Raw genomic sequence first — 25,327 nt, 5'->3', positions numbered from 1 at the left:
CAGCAAACTTGCTGAGGGTGCACTCAATGCCTCTGTCCATGTTGCCGACAAAGATGTTGAACAGAACTGGTCCCTGAGTGACTCCGCTTGTCCCTGGCCTCCACTTGGACATGGAGCCATTGACAGCTGCTCTTTGGGTGTGGCCATCAAGCCAGTTCTTTATCCATCTAGCAGTCCATCCATCAAACCCATGTTTCACCAGATAGGAGCCCAGAGTGTCATGTGGGACAGTGTCAAAGGCTTTGCTCAGGTCCAGGTAAATGACATCAGTTCCTTGCCCCCCCATCAATTAATATCGTGATTTTTTCATAGGAGGCCACCAGGTCAGGCAGGTTTTGCCCTTGGTGAGGCCATGCTGACTGCACCAAATCATCTCTTCACTATTCTTCTGTCTCAGTAGTGCCTCCAGGAGGATCTGCTCCATGATCTCATCAGGCACAGAAGTGAGACTGACTGGCCTGTAGTTCCCTGGTTCTTCCTCCTTAGCTTTTTTGAAGATGTTTCCCCTTTTCCAGTCAGTGGGGACTTCACCAGGCTGCCATGGCTTTTGGAACGTAATGGAGAGGGGTTTAGCAACCGCATCTGCCAGTTCCCTTACCACCCGTGGATGTATCCTTGTTGGATCCCATGGACTTAAACACTCTCAGATTCTTCAGGTGGTCACCAACCTGATCTTCACTGAAGATAGGCTATTCTTCCTTCTGGTCCCTGTCATCTTCAGTGACTATATACTTCTCCCCTCCTCCTTCCTCTTGTGTGCTATGCAACTGCAGAGCCCTTCAGCAGCAATATGATAGCTGCTGCATCACAAAGTAAAAACTGCCCAACAGAGTTAGGCAGCTTCTAGAAACACACCTTTTGGAGACCCTTGCCAGATTCTGTGAGTGGGTTAGGATAAGCATATCCCAAGGCCAAGTGACCATACACATTCTGTGCCTCAGAATATCGTAATTAAGAACAAGTCTCCTATCATTTCCAGAACTGTCAGCTTGGTAAATAAGAAGGAGGGCTGCCAGATCCTTATATGTTCAGGTTGGAAGTCAGAAGTGTTAGCATAGATGAGCCTTACCTGTCATCTCCCTGTCAAAGAGTGTCCATATGAGTGTCCTGTTTGTCTCTTGAGGGCTTTTATAAACTGTCCCTGTGAACAAAGACTACAAATAAGCTCTTCTAGTCCAGTGTTTGTCTCAGCAAGAGTCGTTGATGGTAATTGTGTAAGAATCGGGGCCGGTTAGGCGTTCACTATAGGTTGTTGTGACCTCCTCTATGGGGAGATACTTGAGTGGTGTCTGAAGTGTATAAGCACCTGTGTTCCAGGAAAGGGTTTGGGATCTTGACTTGTGCTGTGGAAGTGCAGCAGAGCATTTACTTTATCCTCACTAATAGATTTGCTGTGAAGCCATGATTGTCATCTTATATATTCTGTGCCTCAGGACAATGATCTTAATTATTTCAAGAGAGTATAAAAATAACCCCCAAAATATCATCTTGTCTTTCCTGATGCACTTTTCTGTTCACAGGACACTTCCTTTACTTGCGAGCAGAGAGCAATCAGACAACTGATATGGCCAAGGCTTACAGTATCAGCTTGCCAGCCAGCATTGCCACTGGAGACTACCAGGTAGATCACTCTGTCTTAGCACCTTTGTGGAGTTAACCATCAGGCTGCAGGCACTGTTTGCACAGCTATGCCATTCTCCTGTGCCTCTGCACTGCCTGGAAAGCAGAAATGTTGGCTATGCCACCTAGCTAGGTATTGGTTGAAAACTGGAATGTAGAGGTGAGGCTCATCCCCAGTAAGTGAAAGCAGGAGCCCCAGGTCAGCTCCTCAGCATGGAAAACTCCCCAGTCTAACTGTACTGACTATTCCTCTGAAGGGTAGCAGTGTCTGAATTGTATGGGGTGGCCTTGGCTTATGCAGAAGGGGGCTGGCAGTCTGGGCTGCTGAGCCATATACTGAACGCTGCTAAGATTTCGCTTCATAAATTCTGCAGTACTTCTGTAGGAGTTAACAGACTTGTCAGTTTTTCTGAGAACAAAAATGTGAGGCTAGTAAGCATCAGATTTTCCAGGAATAGATGGAGATAATAAACTTCTGTTCTCATTTTCTGGGAATTTCAATAGGTAAGGGCAACCTGGGATGGTTAAAATCACATAACCTGCCCTCAGCCCAAATCTCTACAAAGAAAAAAAAAAAAAGCTCTGAGATTCTGGAATTAAAAATATTAAATAGGCCTGTACTCAAAACACTTAGGAAAATTAAGCTGCAAGTTTGAGCTGGAGTCCAGCCCTGCTAGGGGAAGGCAGAAAGCTTTGATGCTTCCTAATTATGTCTGGCAAAAGAAATACAGCATGTGTGCCAAAAATGTAACTTCAACATTTCTATTTCTTTATAATGCAGGTCAAGTTTGCTGGGTACTTCCAACAACATAAAATGTGATTGGGGATAGTCATTAATTCTTCTCCTGGTTTTGTAAATCTGCTGGTTATGGTGTACAGCTCACAGGAGATCTGGAGTGATCCTTGCCTTGTCTTGGCAAGGATTTAGATGCACATTTCAGGAGCAAGGAATCTCCTGTGATTATTGTAGCACCTGTGTGTGTGCTCCCTTTCCTGCCAGTGTTATCTGTGATATAAAGAGCAGCTGAATGTTCAGAGGAGTGGTGGAAATAGCAATTGTCTTGTGATATGTAGTGAAGGGGAAGTGGTTACTCCAGAGAAAGAGGTACAAGTTGTGCTTCAGAGCACACTTTGGCCCAGCCAATTAGGTTTCTGACATGTCATATGGGTGCTGTGGTCCAGATGATGCCTATGACTTGGAGCAAGTATATTGATTGGGGTTTCCACTCTCTGGAGGCAGCCTAATTCCTTGTTTCAAGAGCATTTGGGGTAGGACACCTCTCCCTTTGGAATGTTCTTGTGCACTACATAGTGCCTGGGTACTGATAGAGCCATATCAGTGAAACACCTTATGTTGGGTGGTTACAATCATAGAAAGATTTGGGGTGGAAAGGACCTTTAAAGGTCATCTAGTTCAACCTCCCTGCACTGAGCAGGGACATCTTCAACTAGATCAGGTTGCTTAGAACCCTGTCCAACCTGACCTGGAATGTTTCCAGGATCTGGGCTTCTACCACCTCTTGGGCAACCTGTGTTGGTGTTTCACCCCCTCACTGTGAAAAAAATTCTTCCTTATATCTAGTCTGGATCTCACCTCCCTTAGTTTAAAACCATTACTCTCTGTCCTGTTACAGTAGCCTTGCTAAAAAAAGGGGATCTATAGTAAAGATGAGGACAACAGAAGTACTGAAAGGCCACATTTCAGTCTCCCTGAACCCTTCTTTTCTCCAGGCTGAGTAACTCTGACTATCGCAACCTTTCTTCATAGCAGAGGTGTTCCATGCCTCTGATCACATACGCAGCCCTCTTCTGGGCTTGATCCCTCAGGATCTGTCTTTCCTATGGTGAGGGTTCCACAGCTGCACATAGTACTCTGGGTGGAGTCCCACCAGAGTGGAGTAGAGAAGGAGAATCACTTCACACAATGAGAATCCTTAGAATTTTTAACCTGTGGTTCAAACCCTTTCACTGGAATCACAGAATCACAGAACCTTAGAGGTTGGAAGAGATGTCCAGAGATCAAACCCAACCCCCTTGCCAAGGCAGGATCCCCTAGGGTAGTTCGCACAGGAATGCATCCAGGCAGGTTTTGAAAGTCTCCAGAGAAGCAGACTCCACAACCTCTCTGGGCAGCCTGTTCCAATCTTTAAACTAACCACTGAAATGTGGTTAATGTTGTTTTATTGCAATAACCCACCTCTTGTGGAAGCATTTAATCATAAAGCAGTTCTTGACTCTGTGTTCCTCTGCTTTACTACTTCTCGTCTCTGAAGGAGATAACAAGGAGACCAATGCACTCTCAGCCAGATAGTGTTTGAGACTATGGATATTTTCATCAGTGATTGAAGAACAGCTCCTCAACAGGAGTGTTGGGGTCTCCACTGAGAAAACATTGTGCTAGGAGCAGTGATGAGTCATATATGAGCAATAGTGGGGAGGGCTTAATGGTGTGTGTGATTAAGAAGTTTGACCCAAGATCAAAGGTTTGGTGTCTCAGATCCCCAGGCAGGGGAGAAATAAGTGCCTTTCTTTTTTAGTCACAGGATACCATTCTTTTTCTATTACAGATCCAATTCTCAGTGCATGTTTTCGGCACCTACAATGGCACTATCTCCTTCTCTGTCAGGGAAGAGGTAAAGGGAGCTCCAATCACTCTGCCAATGTGGGAAAGGGCAGGCAGCTGGAGTGATCACTGGTTTCTCATCTCCTTACCAATGCCAGTGCTTCAGAACCGGTAAGAGCTCCACCAGCAGCAGAAAGGGTCATCTACAGAGACTTAGTTACTGTCTTTGTTGTGAAACATTACTTTCATGCTTTCTTCCAAGAACATTCCTGGTGAAAAAAATACAGGAGCACTGCAGTTGTGGTTGCTGAGGGAACATTCCATCATACATGAGAACACAGAGCTCAGCACGAGCACATGCTGTGTGCCTGCATGTCCACGCGCAGCTCAGGTACTGGAGATAGCAAGTGCCTGTGCATAAAGCGTTTTACCAGGCTGATTAAAGCCAGTGTACTCACTGACAAAGTGCTCCCAGTAAGGAAGCAGCTGTGGTAGCATAGCTGCACTTTGTACTCCCACAGCAAAAAACAGCCATGGGGGCAAGTGATTGGTAAAAGCACAGTTTATCCAATACAACTGTCTAGTCTAGGATCCATATCAACACAGCACGGGCAACTGGAGACCAGTCATTGTCACAAGTGCCAGACAAGCCTTGCACAAAGGTTTTTCCATGGTTTTAGAGGTGGAAATTCAGTGTGACTTTTGGTTTTCACATTAAGTCAAGTATTGAAGACTTAAAGAATTTTAACCCAGTCTAATTTTAATCAAGTACTTCTCTTCCCTCACCCAGAATCATTTGATCTCAAGCCACCTAGCTGGTGTTGGCAGCTGGTTATTTTGCATGACACAAATTATTATTAAACTGCTCCAAACTGTTGTTTTGGGTTTTGGTTGGGTTTTATTTTGCATCTTGCTCAGGAAGGCCTGTTTCTCATGACACTTAAGAAAAAAACCACCACAGTTTCTACAGTGAATATTATAAAGGGAACAATATCTACCTATTATTGGCAATAACAGCTCAAAGCCTCATGGATTGGAAAGCGTGAGAGGATCCCTTTTCAACTTCCAATATTCTCTTCATATTTGTCTAAAGGGCTGAGGGATTTGGGTCTGGAAGTGATAGAAATTCAGACCCAAGCAGCAGTGAAATCCAGAGAGGAAGAGAATGTTGTTTCACCTGTTTTCTGGTTTAATTTCATTATTGCCTTTGCTCTCAGCATTATCATGCATTCACCATACACACCTTTGCTGTGAACTATTCCTTTAGGGTAGGATAGGTCTGCATGCTGGCACTGTATTTAATATTCTTGTCTGACACAGTCTGGAGGCCTGTGGATTAGCATCTGTTTAGTTCTGAACAGTGAATTTATCCAGGATAGTATTTTTCCACAGGCACTTTCATGTGGACCTGACCACAGCAAAGTCCTAGGGACTCCTCAGAGGTATTTAAGACCTGGTGCTTCCTCTGATATATGGTCCTTTTACCCTTCCTCCTGAAGCCTCCAATTTCTGCATCAGCCCTCAGTTCTCAGGTAAAATGGATCTCATGGTAGGGGGTAAGAGGCTTTAGGGAGCCAGCACCTGCATGAAAAAAAGCCACAAAACACAACAGATATTCAAAGGCTGTGATGTTTGAACAAGTTGGGCACTTAAACAACATGAAGAAAATAGGTAGGTCATGTGTGCGTGTACTATGACAGTGTGTTTCAAGTAGTTCTGTCTTGTTTCAATTCATGTGAACTTTTTGGAAGCTCTTTTCAAACAGATCTAAACTGATGTGGTACAACAGTGGCAGTCACTACGGGTGAGGCTGGAACTGTTCAATCTAGAAAGCAAAGCTGTGCCACCTGCACTAGCCAGGTGACTAACAGAAGTAATGAGTGACCATGTGCTGCACAGAAACAGAAGCAGCACACACTGTTGGAAGGTGTTGCAGCTTTTTGCCCCAAGTGAGGAATCTCTGCTCTCTTTCCTTCTAGGACACTCACACAGTCCTAGACCTCTTGCCTTGTTTCTTCTATGCTCTGCTCTTTTTGTCCCAACTCACCTGCCTCTGTGAGCACTCAGTGCCTTTCTTCCTTGTGTTTGCACTCTTGGTCACCTTTCTCTTTCAAACTCCCATATGTCTCATGCTTCCATTTGCAGTTTCCCTCTCTGAGGTCCTCCTTGTTTCTTGTTTCCACCCCTCTTCCTGCAGGCGCTATGCCTCTGTGTGTTGGTTTCTTTAGTTAGTATGACTCCCTTCCCCACACTTTCATTCCATACTCTTACTAGTATATCTTGTGCCTCAAACCTGCAGTAAAGGTTTACTCCTAGTTTTCCCCTTTGACTGGCTATTAATTTCTCTCTGCAGATCTCAGGCCAAATACCTCCTGTACATCCAGTTCAAGCTCCCCTGATACAAAGTTCCTAATGAGTTTTCCATCTTCTTCATGATGCCACTTTATTCACTTTGGATTCAATTTAGTCAGCTTTTTCCCCTTCTTATTTGGCAAAGTAAAGAAGGGCTGCAGAAGAAAAAGTGCATTTGTTAATTTGGAAGGGCAGTTCTCACTTCAGCTACCTGAAGCAGAACCTGAGGCAGTTCATAACAACACAAAAAGCACCATATAACCCCAGACTTGAAGATATCCTGGGAAGAGGGTATCTGCAGGATTATAAAAATCTGCTAGACAAGTACTAGGGATTTTACATTTTCAGGGACACTTCATTAAAATTTGGATAGGTTCTCATTTAAATGGAAGAAAAGCTCATCCCTGCCATGTATCTCTCTTCCTCACAGTTTTCAGATTCCACTTTTAATACCTGGGAAGCACAGAGCACTTAAAAAGTTGTCAGCATTTTTGACCATGGTGGAAATATAAAACCTCTTCATTGCTTCATCCTTAATGCTGGCAAAACATTCCGATGGCTAGGCAAGTCACACCAAGTCACTCAGATAGACAAGTTCAGCCTAAATTGGCTTGGTGTTGGTGAAGTGGCAAACAATGGTAAACAGAGGCATCTGGTGAATGTTTCTGTACCATCCTACAACAGCTTGCTATGAACCTACATGGGTGACTTGTCTGTGTATTAGTGGGTACTGACAGCTTTCCTGGTTAGTGCAAACTCTGGGCATGCTGTGCTTAGGGAATGTTTTCAGTATAGAGTTGGGACTGGCATGTTGTTTCCCTGTGTCCTGAACCTTCAGGAAATTTGTGTCCTTCTCTTGCTATATGAAGGACCTTTATTTTACCCTGTTTCCTTGAAGCGATGATAGCTACTAGCAATGTGGGTGGGAGGGCACAAATCACACAAGGGAAAGTGTTAGACACAAATGGCTTGATGAGGCCAGAAGTAAAGAAGCCTTAGTGGATAGGAGGATGTGGCCATGGAAGGGATATAGAAGAAGTTTTTAGCAACAGCTTCCTCCAGTGAATTTATTTCTTGTGAGGAAAGTAAGACAAACTACACAGTTTGCTGATCAGCCTCCCAGTAGGGCATCTAGCTATTGCAAAAACTGGTAATCAGCTGGCAACTTTGCTCACTTGGCTCACACAAACAGGGCAAAAAAGGCTGCTGCCAGGAGAAAACCAGACAGACAAAAGAGCACACATCAGAGAGCTGGAAAGTGTAGTATACTGGAGTCAGCAAAACTAGCTCAGGGAGCAGGAACGTTGGAAACCCCTCTAGCTCACACAGTGCAGAGTTCAAAAGGCAAATTCCTCCCCTTTTTCTGAAGTTATGAAGAAGGGGAGGCATGCAGAGCCTAGCATTTGTGTCTGTTCTCATGCACTGGGAGTGCAGGTTTTCTCCCCAAGCTCCTGCTTGCACTCTGTGGTGCAGAAATCTGCCTGAATGTGCAGTGTCAAGGGCCCTCTCCTGCTCTGACTCCAGGAATCAGACACAACAGGTTGACCTGATCAAGGGTATCCTGCCATGTAGGTGCCTTAAGTAAGAGGTAGGCTGCAGTGCTCTATGACTGGGGTCCTAGAAGTGCCCTCGCCCTGGTCTCAGGGTACTGTGACTTTCTTTTCCACCAAATGGCTGGAGGAATTATTGTCTTGTGTAACTGGACTTTTGTACAAGGTCTGAAAATGTTCAACTATTGCTAAACTTGCTAATAAAGAGGCAAGTTTCTGTAGGAAGGGCACCTAATAGCAGATTTCCCTGCTAACTCCATAGCTAAGAAAGTGGCCATTCAGGAGACTCTTGACTTGCATTTGCTACACCAACACTTACTCCCAGAGCACTCGGATCGTGTAGGTGTGAATTTCATTGAAGCACGAGGAACCATTCTTGAGCAGTGAGGAAAGCAGCTTATCCCTAAAGATTTTGATGCAGCTATGCAACATGAGTTCAACTGTGGCTATGGACCAACATTTGGCTGGTGGGTGGAATACATACACATACTTTATTGCCACTAATTTGGGATAAGTGTGTTCCCAGGCTGAATGATTAATGTGTTAGGCAGGTCAGTGTTTGATCTTTCATAAATTGTCTTTGAACTTCACCAGTAACAGCAGAAGAAGTCCCCTCTGTATGCTTTTAATAAGCTGTAAATGGACTGGACATGAGACATCTGTTTATTTCTGAAATTTAATGGAAAATAATTCACTCCTATCCATTAGGAGGAGATCCTTCAGCTCATTTTCTTTCTTCCTTGTGAATTCAGAATGCAGTAACACACATGGGATGTGGCAGACCTCCTAGAAAAGTAGCTAAACACCTGGTAGTAGCAGAAAAAAGACAAGACAGCCCAGAGAAAAGAATGCTTCAGGGAGTTACCAGCCAGTAATTGAAATTTAGAATGCAGAATTTTAAAAGGCAGAAATTGCAAATGTCCTGACCTTCAGCTGGAATAAACTCCTACCACCTTGTTGAGTTACACTGGCTGAGGATCAGGCCCAAGATTCTGGTCTATTTAGTTGTTGTTCTGTTCAATTTTCATTCTGGCTACCTCTTCTAGAGATGGTAAAAAGGAGATTCTCTTTCTTCCCCTTTCTTTTTGCACATCTCATTCCATGACTGTTGATATTGAATGTTTGTCTGTTTATCACTGGTAGCCTGTCTTTCTACATACATGTGCAGACAGCAAGGGAAGGGAAGCAGGCCTCTCATTCTTGGTCCTCACGAGAAATGGCAGCATATAAGTGTTGATTGATCCTTTTTAACTGTTGAGGTGGGATAAGATTTCTGTCAGCCCCTCGTGCCTGCTCAGCAGGGCTTGTCTGGAGAAAACATTCTAAATAATCACAATCATGATTTGATGATAAGACAATATAGTGTTTTTGGTTTGGGGATTGTGCTAGTTTGAGGCAAATTGGAATATTTTAATGAGAAAAAATAGACAATAGGCTGTGGAAAGAAAACAGTGGTGAGGTCTACCTCACTCAGGCTTGTTGAGACATATAAAAACAAGGACACAAACATAGATAAGACAGTGTGTGTGTATCTGTTGGAGTCTGTATTTCTCCCTGGGCTGCTTCTGTGTAACTAATCCTTTTTCTTCCAACCTCCCCTCGCCGATCCTCCAAACTCACCTTGCACATAAGGCAAACTCTGGGATAAGGCAGAGGGGTGGAAAGAAGGTGGAAGGGTGGTTGGAAGCCCCTCCTGGGGACTCTGATTTCTGGGAGGGGAATTGTGTTTCTGTATTACTTTTAACCTGTATATTTCTTTATGAAGCTGTAGATATTTATAATGTATTGTAAATACCTGCTACTATATTGTGCTAAGCTGTGAATATAAGTCTGGGTGATTTGATAAGAGTGGAGGGGATGGGTAACTCCCAAACCATCACAGGGGTGTAGGGTTTTTTGTTTGTTTGTTGCTGTTTTGTTTGTTTATTTGGTTGGTTGGGGTTTTGGTTTTGCTCATTTAGCTGTCTTCTCTAAAACTTCTGTCTTATTGCAAAGGTTTCAACTGCAACTCCTGGCAACCTGGGGCTGGAATTCCCAAGCTGACATTGCTGTCGACAATATTACATTTGGACAAGACTGCTTCATTAATGGTGAGCCACAAATGTTGCAGCATTCCTTAAAGAGCTTGATAGGATCAGCATCCCCCAGATTCAGGATACAGGTGCTCTGTTCTCCCCACACAGTGCACATGGATCATTTGTGTCAGTTTTTACAGCACAGTGCCGTTTTGTCTCACACCCACCAAAGACTGCAAGTAGAGGCAATACAGAGTGTCGTTCTCCAAGTGCTCTTTTTCTCTCTGAGCTGGGACATCCTGTAGCACACAGTTAAGACCTGTGGGTCTTGGCAAGAAACATCAGACTTGTTCCTCAGCCTCTAAATGGGAAGGATTACATCACACAGCTCTTCAGCAGTCCCTGCTGACCTAGGCACCCTGGCGCTTGATAGCTGGAGGGAATTTGTTGAAGTTGAAGGGAAAAGTCACCGTATTTTAGTGAAGCAAAGGAAGAAAACGAAGGAATAAAGTGAGTCTCTGACAGTAAAGTTTAGATTATTGCAGGAAGTTTGTTTCACTCTCCAAAGAGGTACATCAGCTGTCACTGCCAGAGATGTAAGAGTTGTCCTTTCCTTTGCTTTATTACTGCAAATGTGACCAGTGACAATATATTCCACTGGAAAGTCAAGCCAGTGCTACCCTCTGAAGCATGTTAGCAAGAGATGGATCTTCTTTGCAGACAAGTGAAAAGAGTATGGATGCTTTGAACCACTTGCAATTACTAGCAACTGCCTTCTTTTTTCGTCCCTGGGGAAAAGACATGTATGTTCTATGGCAAAGGAACAGGAGAATATGCAGCACTTGAATTCTGATTCCTGTTGCAGACAAAATGTGTCACCACTCCAGTGTGTCAGCATTTAGTTTAGCAGTGTGTCCCTGAAGATGTTAGCTATAACCTAGGATAACAGAATCATAGAATGCATTGGGTTGGAAGTGACCTTTAAGGGTCACCTAGTCCAACCCCCACACCTGCAGTAAGCAGAGTTATCTTTAACTAGATCACACAATCACAGAAACATTCTGGTTGGAAAAGCCCCTCACGATCACCAAGTCCAACCAATATCCCTACTCTACAAGGTGCACCCTAAACCATATCCCCAAGCACCACATCCAAGCAACTTTTAAATACATCCAGGGTTGGTGACTCAACCACCTCCCAGGGCAGCCCATTGCAATGTCTCACCACTCTGTCTGTGAAAAAATGTTTCCTAATGTCCAGTCTAAACCTACCCAGTCACAGCTTGAGGCCATTTCCTCTTGTTCCATCACTGTTTACCTGTGAGAAGAGACCAGCACCAGCCTCTCCATAACATCCTTTCAGGTAACAAGAAAGGATTATGTCAAAGCAGACATGTGTTAAAAGTTCATCAACAAAAGCCCCTTTTGTCTCCAGTCTTTGTCTGATTCAGCCTCCTGTTCTCTGTCCCTTTGTCTGTGGCCACTGAGACCACCCTTCCACAAAGCTCCTTCTGAGGGACTTTACCCTGCTGGCTCCTAAGCACTTTGGCACCTCCCTGCTAACACTTCATTTTCACGTCTTTTGAGAAAACTGAAAGAGGTGGTTCCAGATACTCTTGTGCTAGCTGATATGCATCCAGCTGCTGGAGTTTACTGTCCTCCTGAGAATAAATATAGCCTCTACTTTACCCACAGATATTTCGCTGGCCCTCTTGCAAGGATGTATCCTTTGGCAAGCATCTGGGGCATAAGCGTCACTGCAGTAACGTTATCAGAGCTTGTCCATTAGACTGCTAAGTTACTCCTCATTCTCAATTAGTATAGAGTGCAGTGATGTCCAAGAGCAACTGGCACTTACCCCATCTGAAGGTGTGACCTAGAGACGTGTGACTCATGCAGAAGAAAGAATCACGAGGAAAGATGTTTCTCAGAAGCCCTGCACTTGCCACTGTTCCTTGAATCCTCTTTGCAAATTGACATTTTCTCGCCTTTGCAAGCAGCCCCCTTGCATTTGTCTTCTCAGGACTTTAATTCAGTTAGGTCGAAGAGAAGCCCAGCAGCTCTGCTGTGTTTTCAGTAATGAAATTATATCTCCCTGGCAAAGATAGGTTTCAAATGTCAGAGATGGAGCCAATTAAGATCCAAGCAGTGAATTCTTTGCATGAGGGCAGCAGGAAGGATGTATGGCAGGAAGGAAGATTTTGTTGCTTGCTAGGGAGTAAATGATATTTTCTCCATCTATTTCAATCCTCTAGCTAAACTGCTCTACAAAACCCAATGCAGAGCATGAAAGCACTGCTTTGTCTGTATGCAGACTGGGGAAGAAGGTGAGGTTTTCCATATACCTCAAAATCAAGAGGAAAGGTTTGGTAAGATTTAGGGTAGTGAGGGCAGCTCAAAGGCCATCAATACAGACAAAAAAACCAATCAGACCATTCTTTGGATGGCAGTCCTTGGGCAGTGACAGACGTATTGCCTGTGAAAAGGGTTAGATGACACCACCACCTAATTCATACCGCTTCCATGTGTAAGACAGTGTCACAGAGTGGATGGTATAGGTTTGGCTCGTTGTGAGAACTTCTAAGTGACAGACATTTTATCATTTTGGTTAATTATCGCTTTCATAGGAAGAGGTCTGAATTTTGAGTGTCTAAATATAAAATATGGTCTGGCATGGCAGAGGGCTGACTGTGCCTTCCTCGCCATTTACGTCTGTGGTCATTGCTTTTACTATTATCTTTTGATGTTTCAAGAGTTATATTGCTCCAAGATCACAGGTCTAACAAAGGGGACTCTGCTGCCCTGATCTAGGGATTACATTTCCTTCTGTGCATCATTTACACTTTCCCAGGAGACTGGTTTGTAAACAGTAAGACTGTCCAAAGGGAGCTTTTGTATAGCACATCTCTAGGTCTTGTCTTTGGAGTCCCCAGCCCAAGGACTGCTGGCCTGTCAGTTTCATTGCTTGAGGAGAATGGAGAGGCTGGTTCAAGCCTCATTACTGCTTCATTTAAATTATTTCAGAAGGTGTTGACTAGAAATGCAAGAGATCAGCCAAAGGGATGGGGAAGAGGGAAGCTGGCTCAGCTTCCTCGTTCTCTGTCCCACTCCAGAACAAACTGGAGAAGCCTCCAGGAGAACTCCAAACTCCACCAGTAAAGTGGAATCTCTAAGGAGACCAAGCAGATTTTGAGGATGCTGTGGTGCACCGTACTGATTAATCCCAGCCATTCCAGCCAGTACCTTTTTTTCCCATTGTACTCCTAGAGACAGAATCATAGAATGTCAGGGGCTGGAAGAGACCTCAAAAGATCATCTGGTCCAGTCCCCCTGTCAGAGCAGGATCACCTAGAGCAGATCACACTGAATAGCTCTTCTTGAATATCTCCAGACTCCCTGGGCAGCCTGTTCCAGTGCTCTGTCACCCTCACAGTGAAAAAATTCTTCCTCAGATTCACATGGAACCTCCTCTGCCTCAGCTTCCACCCATTGCCTTTTGTCCTGTCACTGGGCACCACCAAGAAGAAGCCAGCTCCATCCCCCTGGCACTCACCCCTTACACAGAATGAGGTCACCCCTTAGTCATCTCCTCTCCAAGCTAAAAAGCCCAAACTCCCTCAGTCTCTCCTCATAAGGAAGATGTTCAACTTCTTTAATCATTTTTGTGGCTGGACTCTCTCAAGCAGCTCCCTGTCCTTCTTGAGCTGGACACAGTACTCCAGATGAGGCCTCACCAGGGCAGAGTAGGAGGGGCAGGAGCATCACCCTCAACCTACTAGCCACAGCCCTTCTAATGCACCCCAGAATGGTGTTAGCCTTCTTCACCACAAGAGCACACTGCTGGCTCATGGCCATCCTTCCATCCATCAGAAGGACTCCCAAGTACTCCTCTCCTTCACTGCTCCCCAGAAGTAGGAGTTACTTTAGCTGTCTGCCAGCAAGAGATACCCTGCCTTTCTCTTACACACTCCCCTCTGTCTGTTTTCAGCATTAGCTATATCCCAAAGAAATTACTCCTGTGGTCTTCATATTTTTCTGATACAAGTACACCTTAATATGAGTTAAGTCTTGTTACCTTCCATTCATCTACAGTCAGCATGTGTGCTGTCGGAGGAGGAAGTGGAAGCTAAGATATTCTGGACACCACCTTTGTAGCAAATGCCACCCTACAGTTCCATGTCTGGCGGTGCATAATGTGTTGGCCTTCTACGAGTTAACAGCGCCTTTGGACAGGCTGAGGCTTGTCTTGCAGCTAGTCTGCTGCTGAGTACCAGGGGGACAGAAACTTTCTTCCAGTGCATGAGAGTCTGACAGTGTTTGGAGAAGGAGGAAAGACTGTTTGTTTGGAAACGAACCACCACCTTGGGATATTCAGTTGGGATGCTGCAAAACACTTCACAGAGACACATTGACCAACTCTATTTCAGACAGTCATTTGCATTCCTTTGCTCTGGCAATCGTAACCAGACTTCTATGTCTCTGAGTATCTGAAACTGTTGTGACCTTTGGGATTTGTAATTCAGTGCAGGCCTTGGGAGACTAAGCATCTTTTCTGGCCATGCATTGTCTTTTTCATTTGATTTTCCTTCTTGTCTTTGATCCAGTTCATCTGTTTTGGGTTAATTTCATTTTTCATTGCCTTGACAACTTCACCTATTGAAGTTCTCTATCTCAGTACGAACAGAGCATGTCAGTACAAAGCTTCCTTTTACCTCCATCCATCAATATGCTTTCAGTCAGACCTGGGGGGAATATTCTCAGGAGTAAAATCTCTGCAAGGTCTCCATGCTTCAATTAGTTATTTGGCCTTTCTGACACAGCTAACAAGGGTGTTAATTATCGCTATTTAGAGCAGTGGCTTTGCAGCAGAGATAATTGTCCAGCTGGAACTGAGTGAGTCTCTTTTGAATAGAGCATCAAACAGCTGTTAGATTCTCACAACTGGAACAAATTGAAATATTTGTCATGTTTTTCAAATGATGAAAAATGTTCGGTATTTAAATTAACTGAGAGCTCGTAAAATGGAAGGAAGTCTCTCCTTTTTTGTCTTACAGAGATTTTCCAATCAAAGAAGTGCACAAAAGTGGGTAATTAACTATTGAAACAGGATGCTTGTAGATAACAAGGCAATGGCTCAGTTTTTACCTTTTCCTCTTGTAAGGCAGCTTTGGTTGTGTGGTGTTCTCAATGCATTCAGATGTTCTGGATCGGTAGCTGCTTTGAAAACCATCCTCTCTAAGAAGGGGCTGACTTTTGAAGGTCTGCTTCACTGGTCAGAAATACAGCATTTTGCTCTGTTTGTCCAGAAAATTTTTGTTTGTTTTCTTAACTGTGTATATTAGTGAGACATGTCATTTCATTTAGCATTCTAGTCTTCCGGAAAGATCTGAGGTGCTCAAAGTTGGTTGCTGGTTTAGTTACCATGACACCATTCAGAATCAAAGATACCAATTTTTGATACCACTCTGCTTTACACCTCCACTCGTTTGTCCATTCAGGCTTGTCACATGTCCCTTTGACCAGTGAAACGTCAGTACCTGCTATCTGTTTGCCCACAATATGCTTCTCCTAAAGCGTTTTGTGCAGTTTCTGAGCTGAGGAGCTTATCCTGCAGGTGAGCCTGCATGGAATACGTTCAAGTGAAAGCTCCCTGACTTCAGCACTACAAGTAGGTAACCCAAGACCTGGGCCTACAAGAATAATTGAAGTTTATGATGGTTTAAAGTTTCTGTTTTGCCCAAGATTGTTCTGTTTGCATTCATGTTTTTTGAACCATGTGCTTGTACTTGGTTTATTCATGTGATCTTTAAATTTTCCATCTCTCTCTTCCACCTTCCTTTCATCTGTCTCATTTGTTCCATAAACTGTTATAGGAAGACAACCAAACCATGTTGGTAGGAAGCGCCAGTACCCACGGGAGATTAATATCTTGGGTGAGCATCTTCTGAACCCCCTGGAAGAGCCTTCCCTCCCAGGTATGTGATTCAGTGTCAAAACCCTGTCTCTTGGCTTTAAAAGGTCTCACCCCTTCTGTGTTATTTGTATGCACTGTAGTTGGACTGGATGATCTTGGAGGTCTCTTCCAACCTGGTTGATTCTATGATTCTAGAGCAACTAAATGTGATCTATCCCAAAGACGTGGAGACCATGACAGGTAGCCTCTGTTTGGTTATAGGGCAGCAGTTTGCTGGAGCCTCATTCTCCAGTCCTTAAATAGGACTCTATTAAACTACCTCTTTAAAAGAAAGGCAAATCTTTAAAGAAAGAAAATTTAAGTAAAAATAGAAGCTGCATGATTCAGATTTGGAATTCACAAAAGCCAGGTCAGGAAAAAAAAGTACAGAAAGCTGGGGATAGATAGAAATGATCTGCTGGGACTTGATGAGCAGTGAAGCTGAACCTAATGAGTGGAGAATAGGAATGTAAAGATGAAGGTCTAGGGAGGGGAAGTAAACGAGGGTCTGGAAATCCACTGAGGAGAAAAATCAGATAAAAGATAGGAATGGAGGACACTGACCATAGTGACTGCTGTTCTGGAGGACAGATAATAGTTGTGTGAGTGAGAAAAGCTGCTTAAAGGAAAGCTTCAGGAAGGAGGGGTTTGTGCTTGAGGCTTTTTAACTGCCAACAAATACCTGGATGTGACTGCATTACCTCCTGAAGCCTCTGTCCACCTGAAATGTAGCAATCTGTATTGTGTTCACTTCACGTTAGCTCCAGGGACAGAGATTGCTCTATCCCAGTGAGCCATCTGTGTGTGCAGAGGATGGCATCCCTGTACAGAAAGTTTTGCTTGCTTTTCCTTTAAACAAGATTGGAGTTTTTCATTTAAAGATTTGTGATTTTTTTACTACTATCTTAATGGAGCTCTTAAAGAGTTCTGCTTCTGACTCTGGCCCTTGTGCATGCACTGCATCTTACAGTTTTGAGATATGTTATTGAATAGGCTTTTTTCTTAGACCACATCTCATTCACTGGGCAAGATTGATACATTAAGGTCTTGAGCAAAGGTTGTGAAATGAAGGACATGTTGTGGAAACAAAATAATAATGCTTAAAGAGAGCCAGGGATAAAAAAAAAAAGAATTGCTTGGAGGAAAAGGATGTCTGTTGAAAGTAGCAAGAGGCTGTTCTGACCACTGCTGCTGCCACAGGGTTCTTGTGCAAGCCTCAAGACCAGTCACTTAAAACTTCCACCATCTTTCATAGATAGTTAATAGTCGTAATGGGAAATGTTTTCAGTTTCTATTTCTGTATAGATGCTGCAGTTCTATCTGAAAAGTTGAATAATACCTCCTTGCTTCCTGCTGGCACAGAGAAGAGAAAATCGATAACATCGTTTGGTTAAACCCCTCCTCAGAAGTCTCATCCTCCTCCCTTTTTCCCAGCTGATGGGTTTTATCTGCAGTTCATGATGTGTTAAATACTGTGCAGAAAATAAGGGGGGGTGTGGTGTGTGGGGAGGGAATCAAATAATGAGTTCTACAGAGCACTAACTGCACTATGACTAGAATAAACCAGGGATAATGTAAGTAATCTAATCATATAATTAGAGGTGGATTCTATTATGAGACAAATTAAAGTTGAGCAGACTCATTTAACTTTAACAGGTACTGGCTTCCAAGTTCTCAACATTTTAAATGCATGTTTAAGCATTTTGTGTGTGTATGTGTGGTTATAATAATAATAACAACAACGTGGTCAAATAGTAGATAGTATACACTGCTGTAATAGTCTGTCTCTTGATCATCTGCTTTTTGTATAAAAACCATTAATGCTCTTTATGAATAATAATAATAATAATAATAATAATAATAATAATAATAATTAATGGCAATTTAGTTATTGAAGGATCATTAAGGAAAGGCATCATCAGCAACAAATGTTTCTTTCCATGACACTTGCCCTGTAATTTTATAGTTCTATGGGTTATATAGTTCTGTGAGTTATAAAGTTATAGACTCATAGACTTAGAGAATGGCTCAGGTTGCAAGGGACCTCAGAGATCATCCATCCCAACCTGCCCACCAGGGACAGGGATGCCTCCCAAGCCCAGCTTGGCCTTGAACAGCCTCAGGGAGAAGGCCAATTTACCAAAGATCATTTGTGTTACTAAGCAGAAGTAGTTACATGTTGTTACACACATTAAGACAGGTAAAAGTCTGCATAAAAACTAATCACAGTGGCACAGAAGCAATTACAGATAATGTTTCTTTATCCACCAGCGATGTGAATTCTTTCACATCTGAGGAATAAAGAGGAGCTTACATCTGCCCCAACTCTTTTCTGTTTTTGGCCACAGGGGACACATCTGTTGTTCTCTGGTGGTTCACAACGTGTGGTGCCAGTGGTCCACATGGGCCAACTCAAGCTCAGTGTGACAGTGCCTATAGGAACAGCAATGTGTCAGTAACCGTGGAAAAAGAGGGCAGGCTCCGGGGAGTGCAGGTCTGGAGAGTGCCAGCCACAAACCGATACAGGTGAGTATCAGCAGGTGCTGGAGGGGCAGCCACCTTTACCTGCCTTTGTTTGTGGTGATTCAGCAAGTGAAAATGCACTGAGTGGATGAAGGGGGCAGTCAAGTAGGAGAAAAGTAGGAGTTCTAGGTGTGGGGATCTGTGCTGAGCATGGAAGGGTGGAGTGCTGACTTAAAAAAGATCAGGAGAGAGAGTGTAGGCACGCAGCTAAGTGGAACTGCAGCCATCATTTCAGTCCTGAAATCTTGGTCCTCTTGATTCAGCTATACCAACTGGTGCTATTTGCTCCTGAAGCCTCTGTCTCCAGTGCTCTGCTATAGAATTAGTCTGTCCTCTTAAGCAGCCTAGCTACAGGAGTCCCAGACAAAGAACATCTGTGAGATGCTGCAGCAGGAGAGCCTGCTCTGAAGCAGTGACTATGTGGAAGTGCAGGCAGGAACAGTTGTTTTGGGGATGAGAAGTGTGAGATTTGTCTCTTACCTAATTTTTTTCTTCCAGGATTTCTGCCTATGGAGCAGCTGGGGGAAAGGGAGCCAAAAATCACAATAAGAGGTCCCATGGAGTCTTCATCTCAGCCACCTTCCAGCTGGAGAAAGATGAGCTGCTGTACATCTTAGTGGGGCAGCAAGGGGAGGATGCCTGCCCTGGGGTGAGGGCTCCACAAGTGCATGTGGACAGAGACTTTGCAGATGTGATTCAGTGAGATTCAGTGGGTGGCTTGGGTTTTGGTGGTAAGTGATAGAAATCCCAGAATTCAGCAAGGAAGTCCAGTGAGGAGACTGAGAAGAACCAATAAACTAAGTTAGAAAGTATCTGGGAAAAAAATATAAGGAACTCCAAAAAGGAAAACGAGCCCCAAATGCACAAACAAACATGAAGCCCATAGGAACTTTCCTTTAAGCTCCTTATGTTTGAAATAAATCTTCATCAGCTTCCTTCTGCTGCTTTTAAGCAGGAAGCTAGTAGGTGAAAGTTGTGTTGTTCCCTCTCTTGGTTTTCCACAGCTTAGGTTTCTTTCTGTCTGCCAGGATTTCAGACAATTTACTGTTGTTTATGGAAGCATCCAGCTGTGTTGTGGCAGCACTGACTTAGATACTCTTGAAGGCCTGAGTCCAAAACCAGAGCAAAACTTCCCACTACCTACAGTGGCCCCTGAATTAGGCATTTGTAATGACTGAAACCCCACCTAGGAGAAACAGAAGCTGATAACATGAATCCTTATATATGTATCCTCTAATGCCAGACCAAATGGTTTGAAAGACCTTTTATCATTTAGGCCCAAAAGTTATTTTTTTTCAGCATGAATTCTTTGGTATTACCTCTTTTCATTAATGTGATCTGTCAGGTCCTACCCAGGAACAAAGCTTCTTTTCACAGAAGCACAACATTAATCAGGTTGAAAAAGATCTTCGAGATCATCGAGTCCAACCTATTATCTAACACTATCTAATCAACTAAACCTGGCACTTGGCCTTGTTAAAACTCATGGCATTGGACTGTGCCCATCTATCCAGCCTGCCCAAGTCACTCAACAGAGCCCTCTTTCCCCATGGACAGCTGAGCTTTGGGATGCATACGTTGTTCCTGTAGCCATTCAAAGTTACCATTTACCTTGCCCAGACCATATGATGTTTATCACAGAATAGTTTGAGTTGGAATGGACCTTTAAGGGTCATCTAGCCCAAGCCCCTTACCCACATACTGCATCAGATTCTAAACCCAGCTTTTTTTCTCCTTACATAGTGTAAGCATTGCATCTATCTAAACAAAACATCCATTTGTGTGTCTGCATTTCCTTTTACAGACTGCCTGAGGTGACAATCTGCAAAGCTGTCCTTACATTTCGTGGCTTGCTCTCCAGGCTGCAAAGTATAACCCGGCACTAACTGGCTCCCTTTGACAGGCACTACTGGAAAAGTTTCTGTTCGTTTTTTTCCCCCACTTCCAAAGCCCAGCTTTCTTTGGCTTTGAAATCCTGATGCATCTGTATATTGGATAACTGATGTTTGTCTTCCTTCCTCTGAAGAGGTTCTGCAGCTCCAAACTTGTTCTGTTTCCTTAGATTTACCCCCAGTTGCTTTTCCATGTTCCTCATGCTCCTTGTCATCATTCCTTCTCTTCTTTGAATGAAAGGACATAGTTAGGAAAGTCAGCACCACATTTGTGGCCTAGATATGTGATGTGACACAAACAAATAGAGATTTCACTTGCACTGAGGCAGCATAGTCAGAAATCATTCAAACTTCATCTGAGTGAGGCTGGGCTTATATACAAAGTCACTGAAACTTGTAGAATTCAATGTCACAAAAATGTATTTTTTTTAAATCTCAGATGGCCAAACACAGTTCACTTTTACAGCCTTTGCAGTGTTCTCAGGAGCAGGAAGCTGAAACTCCACTCTTAACAAAATGCAACTCATCTCAGTCTGCTTTTTGCATTTATGACCTTGAGAAATACCAACAAATACAGCAGTAACCAACTTCTGAGAACAGACCAACACATTTTACTGCTTTTGGGTATAAGAAGTTCTGGATATGAATTGTGTGATATCAATACTGAATTCCTGATAGTTTGCTTTGGTTTTTTTTTTTTCCTGTGAGCATTAGTATTTTCATTTGCATGTGTAATGTGAGTTTGCAGTTCAGACAGCTGTTAGTCCTTGTAGAAGAGTTAATTTTCCACTAATTTTTATGTGCCTGATAGATGTCACAAACAATATAACCTCATTAGACTAAGGTGTACAGATAACCCTCAAGAGCTGAACTTTGCTGATATTCAAGTGTCTTTCTTGTTTCCTTTCAGAGCAATCCTGAGACCCAGAAGATCTGCCTAGGGGAGTCATCTCTCATTGAAGAGGAGTACAAAAAAAAAAAAGGACCTGAAGGAATGGGCCGGAGGAGGTGGGGGTGGAGGAGGTGCAACCTACATCTTCAGAGTAAGTATTTCCTTTTTGCCTCTTGGCTTGAGCAGCGTCCAGCAGAGTAAATAGCACCCACTGTCAGTCATGGATTCTGACAGTCAGTTCTTCAAAAGAATAGGATGAAGACAGAATCTCCCTCCCACCTCCCCTCTCCCCTTCTATCCCTTCCCTTCTGTCTCTCTTTGTTTGCTCATCTTTTTAATTTAAATTCTTTATATCTTTTCATGTCCTTGATCGTATTTATCACTGTCACTAAGATAACTCCTTTCTCAGTTCTTGACAGCTCAGGTCTGGGAATCCCACCAGGATCCCACTTTAATACTGGCAGCAGTCCTACAAAAAAAGGACGAACTCCTAAAGCTTAGTGTTAGTTGAAGAGTTACTCTTGTGCACAGGAACATGATGCAAAACGTTTTTGTAATGAACCTGGGAAGCAGGCAGCCTGGCCCTGGGCCTCTCTTTGTGCTTTCTGAGGGGTTTGTGTGAGTTCACATGTCCAAGGGATGTGAAGTTTTTCTGATGTCTGATGGGGGGTTTTGCAGCAGAAGAATGGGATTTTCGAACCTTTGCTCATCGCAGCAGGAGGAGGAGGAAAAGCCTACCTGAAGGCTCAGGACAGCTCCCTGGATGATGTACCCTTGGAGCAATTTGAGAACAGCACCACGGTACCTGGAGTCAGTGGGAGGAGTGGGGCAGCAGGTGAGACATTAGAACTACACAAGGTCTGAATCAGATGACTGAAAGCATCCACTGTTCTGTAGGCAGCAAGTGTAGGGCTTCTTTCTGGCTGTTGGGAATTTCTCTGTGGCAGTAGGTGTTAGAAACACGCTGATAGTCTGTAATAGGTGTCTGCTTGTATCAAGTGCCACCAGATAGAAGGCCATGTGTAGGACGAGTGATCCACTACAGGCTATTCCATAGCTGGACTCCTCTCTTCCATGAAATGACTCCATGAAAACAACATTTGGGGAATGGAGCCCACTCCCACTCCTCCACACACCAACAATGGCCTTTGAAGAGAAAGCTTTTTCCCTGTTACTCCCCTTAAACCCTAATGACACTAAGTATTTTATAGCAATTATACCAGAAATTGAAGCTTATTTGTAATCTTGTAACAGCTGGACCTAGAATTTGTTCCAAAGACATGAAAAACCTTCCAGTGATTCTCCATCTTCTGCTGTTACAGCCTTTCAGATGGCCCACTAGGGGGAGATGAGGAAATCCAGTTTATTTTCATTTCTCCAGGAATTCAGCAGCTCCTGTGGGTGAAAGCCCTGACCGCATAAGGCTGTGTGTTAAATTTTCTTACTATCCACGGTATCTTGGTAGCTGGTCTGTATGTTCTCTTAACCTTCAAGAAAGAGTTAACTTGAATGCATGCACTTCAGAAATTAATAAAGACCAATCTCTGTTTTTCTACAGTATCTCTCAGACTTTCCTCCACTATTTCTTATGTATCCTTGCTCTGTTTTCTCACTCTCTGATTAAAGGTGGAGGTGGTGGCTGGCAAGATGAGAGTCTGCTTCCTCAGGCTGGGAAATCCCTTCTGGAAGGTGGAGAAGGGGGGCAAGCTTGTCCCCAAGCACTAGCCAAGCTCCAGTGGGCTACCTCTGGTGGATTTGGTGGGGGAGGAGGAGCTTGTACTTCTGGTGGAGGAGGTGGAGGCTACAGAGGTAAGTCTGCTGAAGAAACAGCCATGATGTCTAATTTTGTACCCTCCAGAGCACCTGTAGTTATGGGCTGGAGGTGCACTGCTGCAGATTCTTCAAGCTGAACAACATGGAACCTGTCCTTCTCTCCATTATCTCCCTCTAACAGGGAAATCAAGCTTATAGAAGCATTCCTACATGATTTAGTATTTGGAAGGTGTGCTGGATCACCCCTTCCTTTATTCCCATGTTGCCCAGAGAAAATGTTCCCTCTCCTTTCCCTATTTGAAGTGAATACATTTTAACCTTGCTGAACTGAGAAACCTACACCAAAAGGAATTGCTTCACTAGCCTTGATGCTGACTGGGTCAAGTGAGCATTTATCCATCAGGGACCTTATACATACCCATATCATTGAAAGGCTGCAGTCACCCCTGGTGACAGGAGGCAGCAGTGAATGCATTGCTTCAGAGGCATCACATTTTTTGCAGCACGCAGCACTGAGAGCCATCCATCCTCTTCCTTCCCCAGGGGGGCATGCCTCTCACAATGACGATATCACAGCTGGTGGGCAGGATGGCATTTCTTTTGTGAATCCCATTGGAGAGATCTTCTTGCACCCCCTGGCAGGTACAATATACTTCTTATTCCACTTAGTTCTTTACTTCCTCCTTTTTTTCATTCTTCCTATTTCCTGCTCCCTCTTCTCTTGCTTTTTATGCATTTCATATGTTTCACTCTGCAGGTCAGACCTTCACCTGTGGTGATTTCTTTAAATATCTCCATAGTGCTCTGAGCCCTTATTAGTGTCACTCTCTAAGCTGGGAGAGATGCCACTCATCAGGTTCAACTGCACACCCTCATTCCCAGAGATTCACAGATCAATTCACTCTGAGACCTCTCTCTTTGAGGGATGCAGTACTTTCTTTCCCCCTGGCTTCTACCAGGTTTTGACTACCCACTAGGTGTTGGACTACCTGCTCTCCTCAGAGATGGAGAGAAGTTGTAGATGCTTTCTGGGTTTTGAGTAGGGCTTTTAATTTACTGGCATGAGAAAGGGGGAAACTGATGTAAGTTCACCTGTTTGTGTCTTAATTCCTTGTTCAGCTATGGAGAGTCACGGTGAGGTGGAGGTTCAGATCTATCTGAACTGCAGCCACTGCCACTCCGACAACTGCAAGCGGGACCCTGACACCAACCTGCCAGTGTGCCAGTGTGAGATGGGGGCTGTGCTAGCCAATGACAATGTCACCTGCACTTGTAAGACGTGTAGTTTTGTGCTCATTAGATAACATCTGCATTCTAGGTATTGTTTGTCTTTCTGGCTTTTTGATAGTCAGTTTCCCAAGTTACAGCTAGCTGCTCCAGGGAACAGTGTCATGAAAAATATCAGCCAAAGACATGACTGAAAACTCCTGATGTCCTTTCTTTACATGCTGAGCTGCATCTCTGTCTCTATCCCCTACACTCAAGTTTGGATTAGGTAGGAGATGAAATACCTGTAAAGAGACGCGATGTGTGCTTCCTGACTGGCCCCAGTGTACCAGATCTCTAAGCATAAATACCTCTCTGGTATATCATACCACCTGCTGCTGAGTGATTTAAGCCACAAATTACTTCCTTCCACAGAGGTTTCCCACTGTGCCCCTTCAGCTAATGCCTGGAATTCACTGTTACTTCCTGACATAGTTTCTGGGAACTCCAAAGCATCCAGTTTCAACTTGTAAACCCTACTGTTACCCATGTATAACAAACTGAAGAATGGGTATGAAGTCTGTGTTTTATCAGATGGTTTTCTATCCTCACAATGTTTGAAAAACGATTGAATCCCCTGTAGAGGGATTTGCTGTAATGTAGGAGATGGTTGGGTCATGATTTCTATATTGTTTCATGAAAAAGAATCAACCCTCAGAGGGATGCTTTACAGCAGCTCTGATTGCTTCCTTTTCCCAGTGCCCCAGGGTCTTATCCCAGAAGGACATCTGCCTCTCCCACTCCTCCTAGCTGTGGTTGCTGTCATAGTGGTGCTTGGAATGGTCCTCACTTGTGGCAGCCTATCTATTGGTAAGAAACACTTACTCCTTATCACCCTTTGACTTGTCCTTTCCTAGTTAAATTAAACAAAAGGAAACCACCCAACCACATGCCTCCACTTTCAGTGCTTGCATTCAGAGTGTGGTGAT

At 43.8% G+C, this 25,327-nt stretch overlaps 1 protein-coding gene across 1 annotated transcript in view; it reads left to right on the top strand.

Annotated features, from left to right (window-relative positions):
* Positions 1-25,327, top strand: part of LTK (leukocyte receptor tyrosine kinase) — a 175,688-nt gene that overhangs the window by 131,140 nt on the left and 19,221 nt on the right. The window contains 13 exon segments of the mRNA XM_064146069.1: positions 1,521-1,621; positions 4,188-4,354; positions 10,081-10,175; positions 15,973-16,074; positions 18,401-18,578; positions 19,074-19,224; positions 21,378-21,437; positions 21,439-21,510; positions 22,038-22,194; positions 22,986-23,168; positions 23,676-23,774; positions 24,252-24,404; positions 25,098-25,208. Coding sequence (XP_064002139.1) covers positions 1,521-1,621; positions 4,188-4,354; positions 10,081-10,175; positions 15,973-16,074; positions 18,401-18,578; positions 19,074-19,224; positions 21,378-21,437; positions 21,439-21,510; positions 22,038-22,194; positions 22,986-23,168; positions 23,676-23,774; positions 24,252-24,404; positions 25,098-25,208 — 1,629 coding nt within the window.

This window comes from Pogoniulus pusillus, chromosome 1 (assembly GCF_015220805.1).
Source record: "Pogoniulus pusillus isolate bPogPus1 chromosome 1, bPogPus1.pri, whole genome shotgun sequence".
In the NCBI taxonomy this organism is placed as follows: domain Eukaryota; kingdom Metazoa; phylum Chordata; class Aves; order Piciformes; family Lybiidae; genus Pogoniulus; species Pogoniulus pusillus.
The sequence above is the reverse complement of the archived record's forward strand: the minus strand, read 5'-3'. Positions and strand labels throughout refer to the sequence as shown.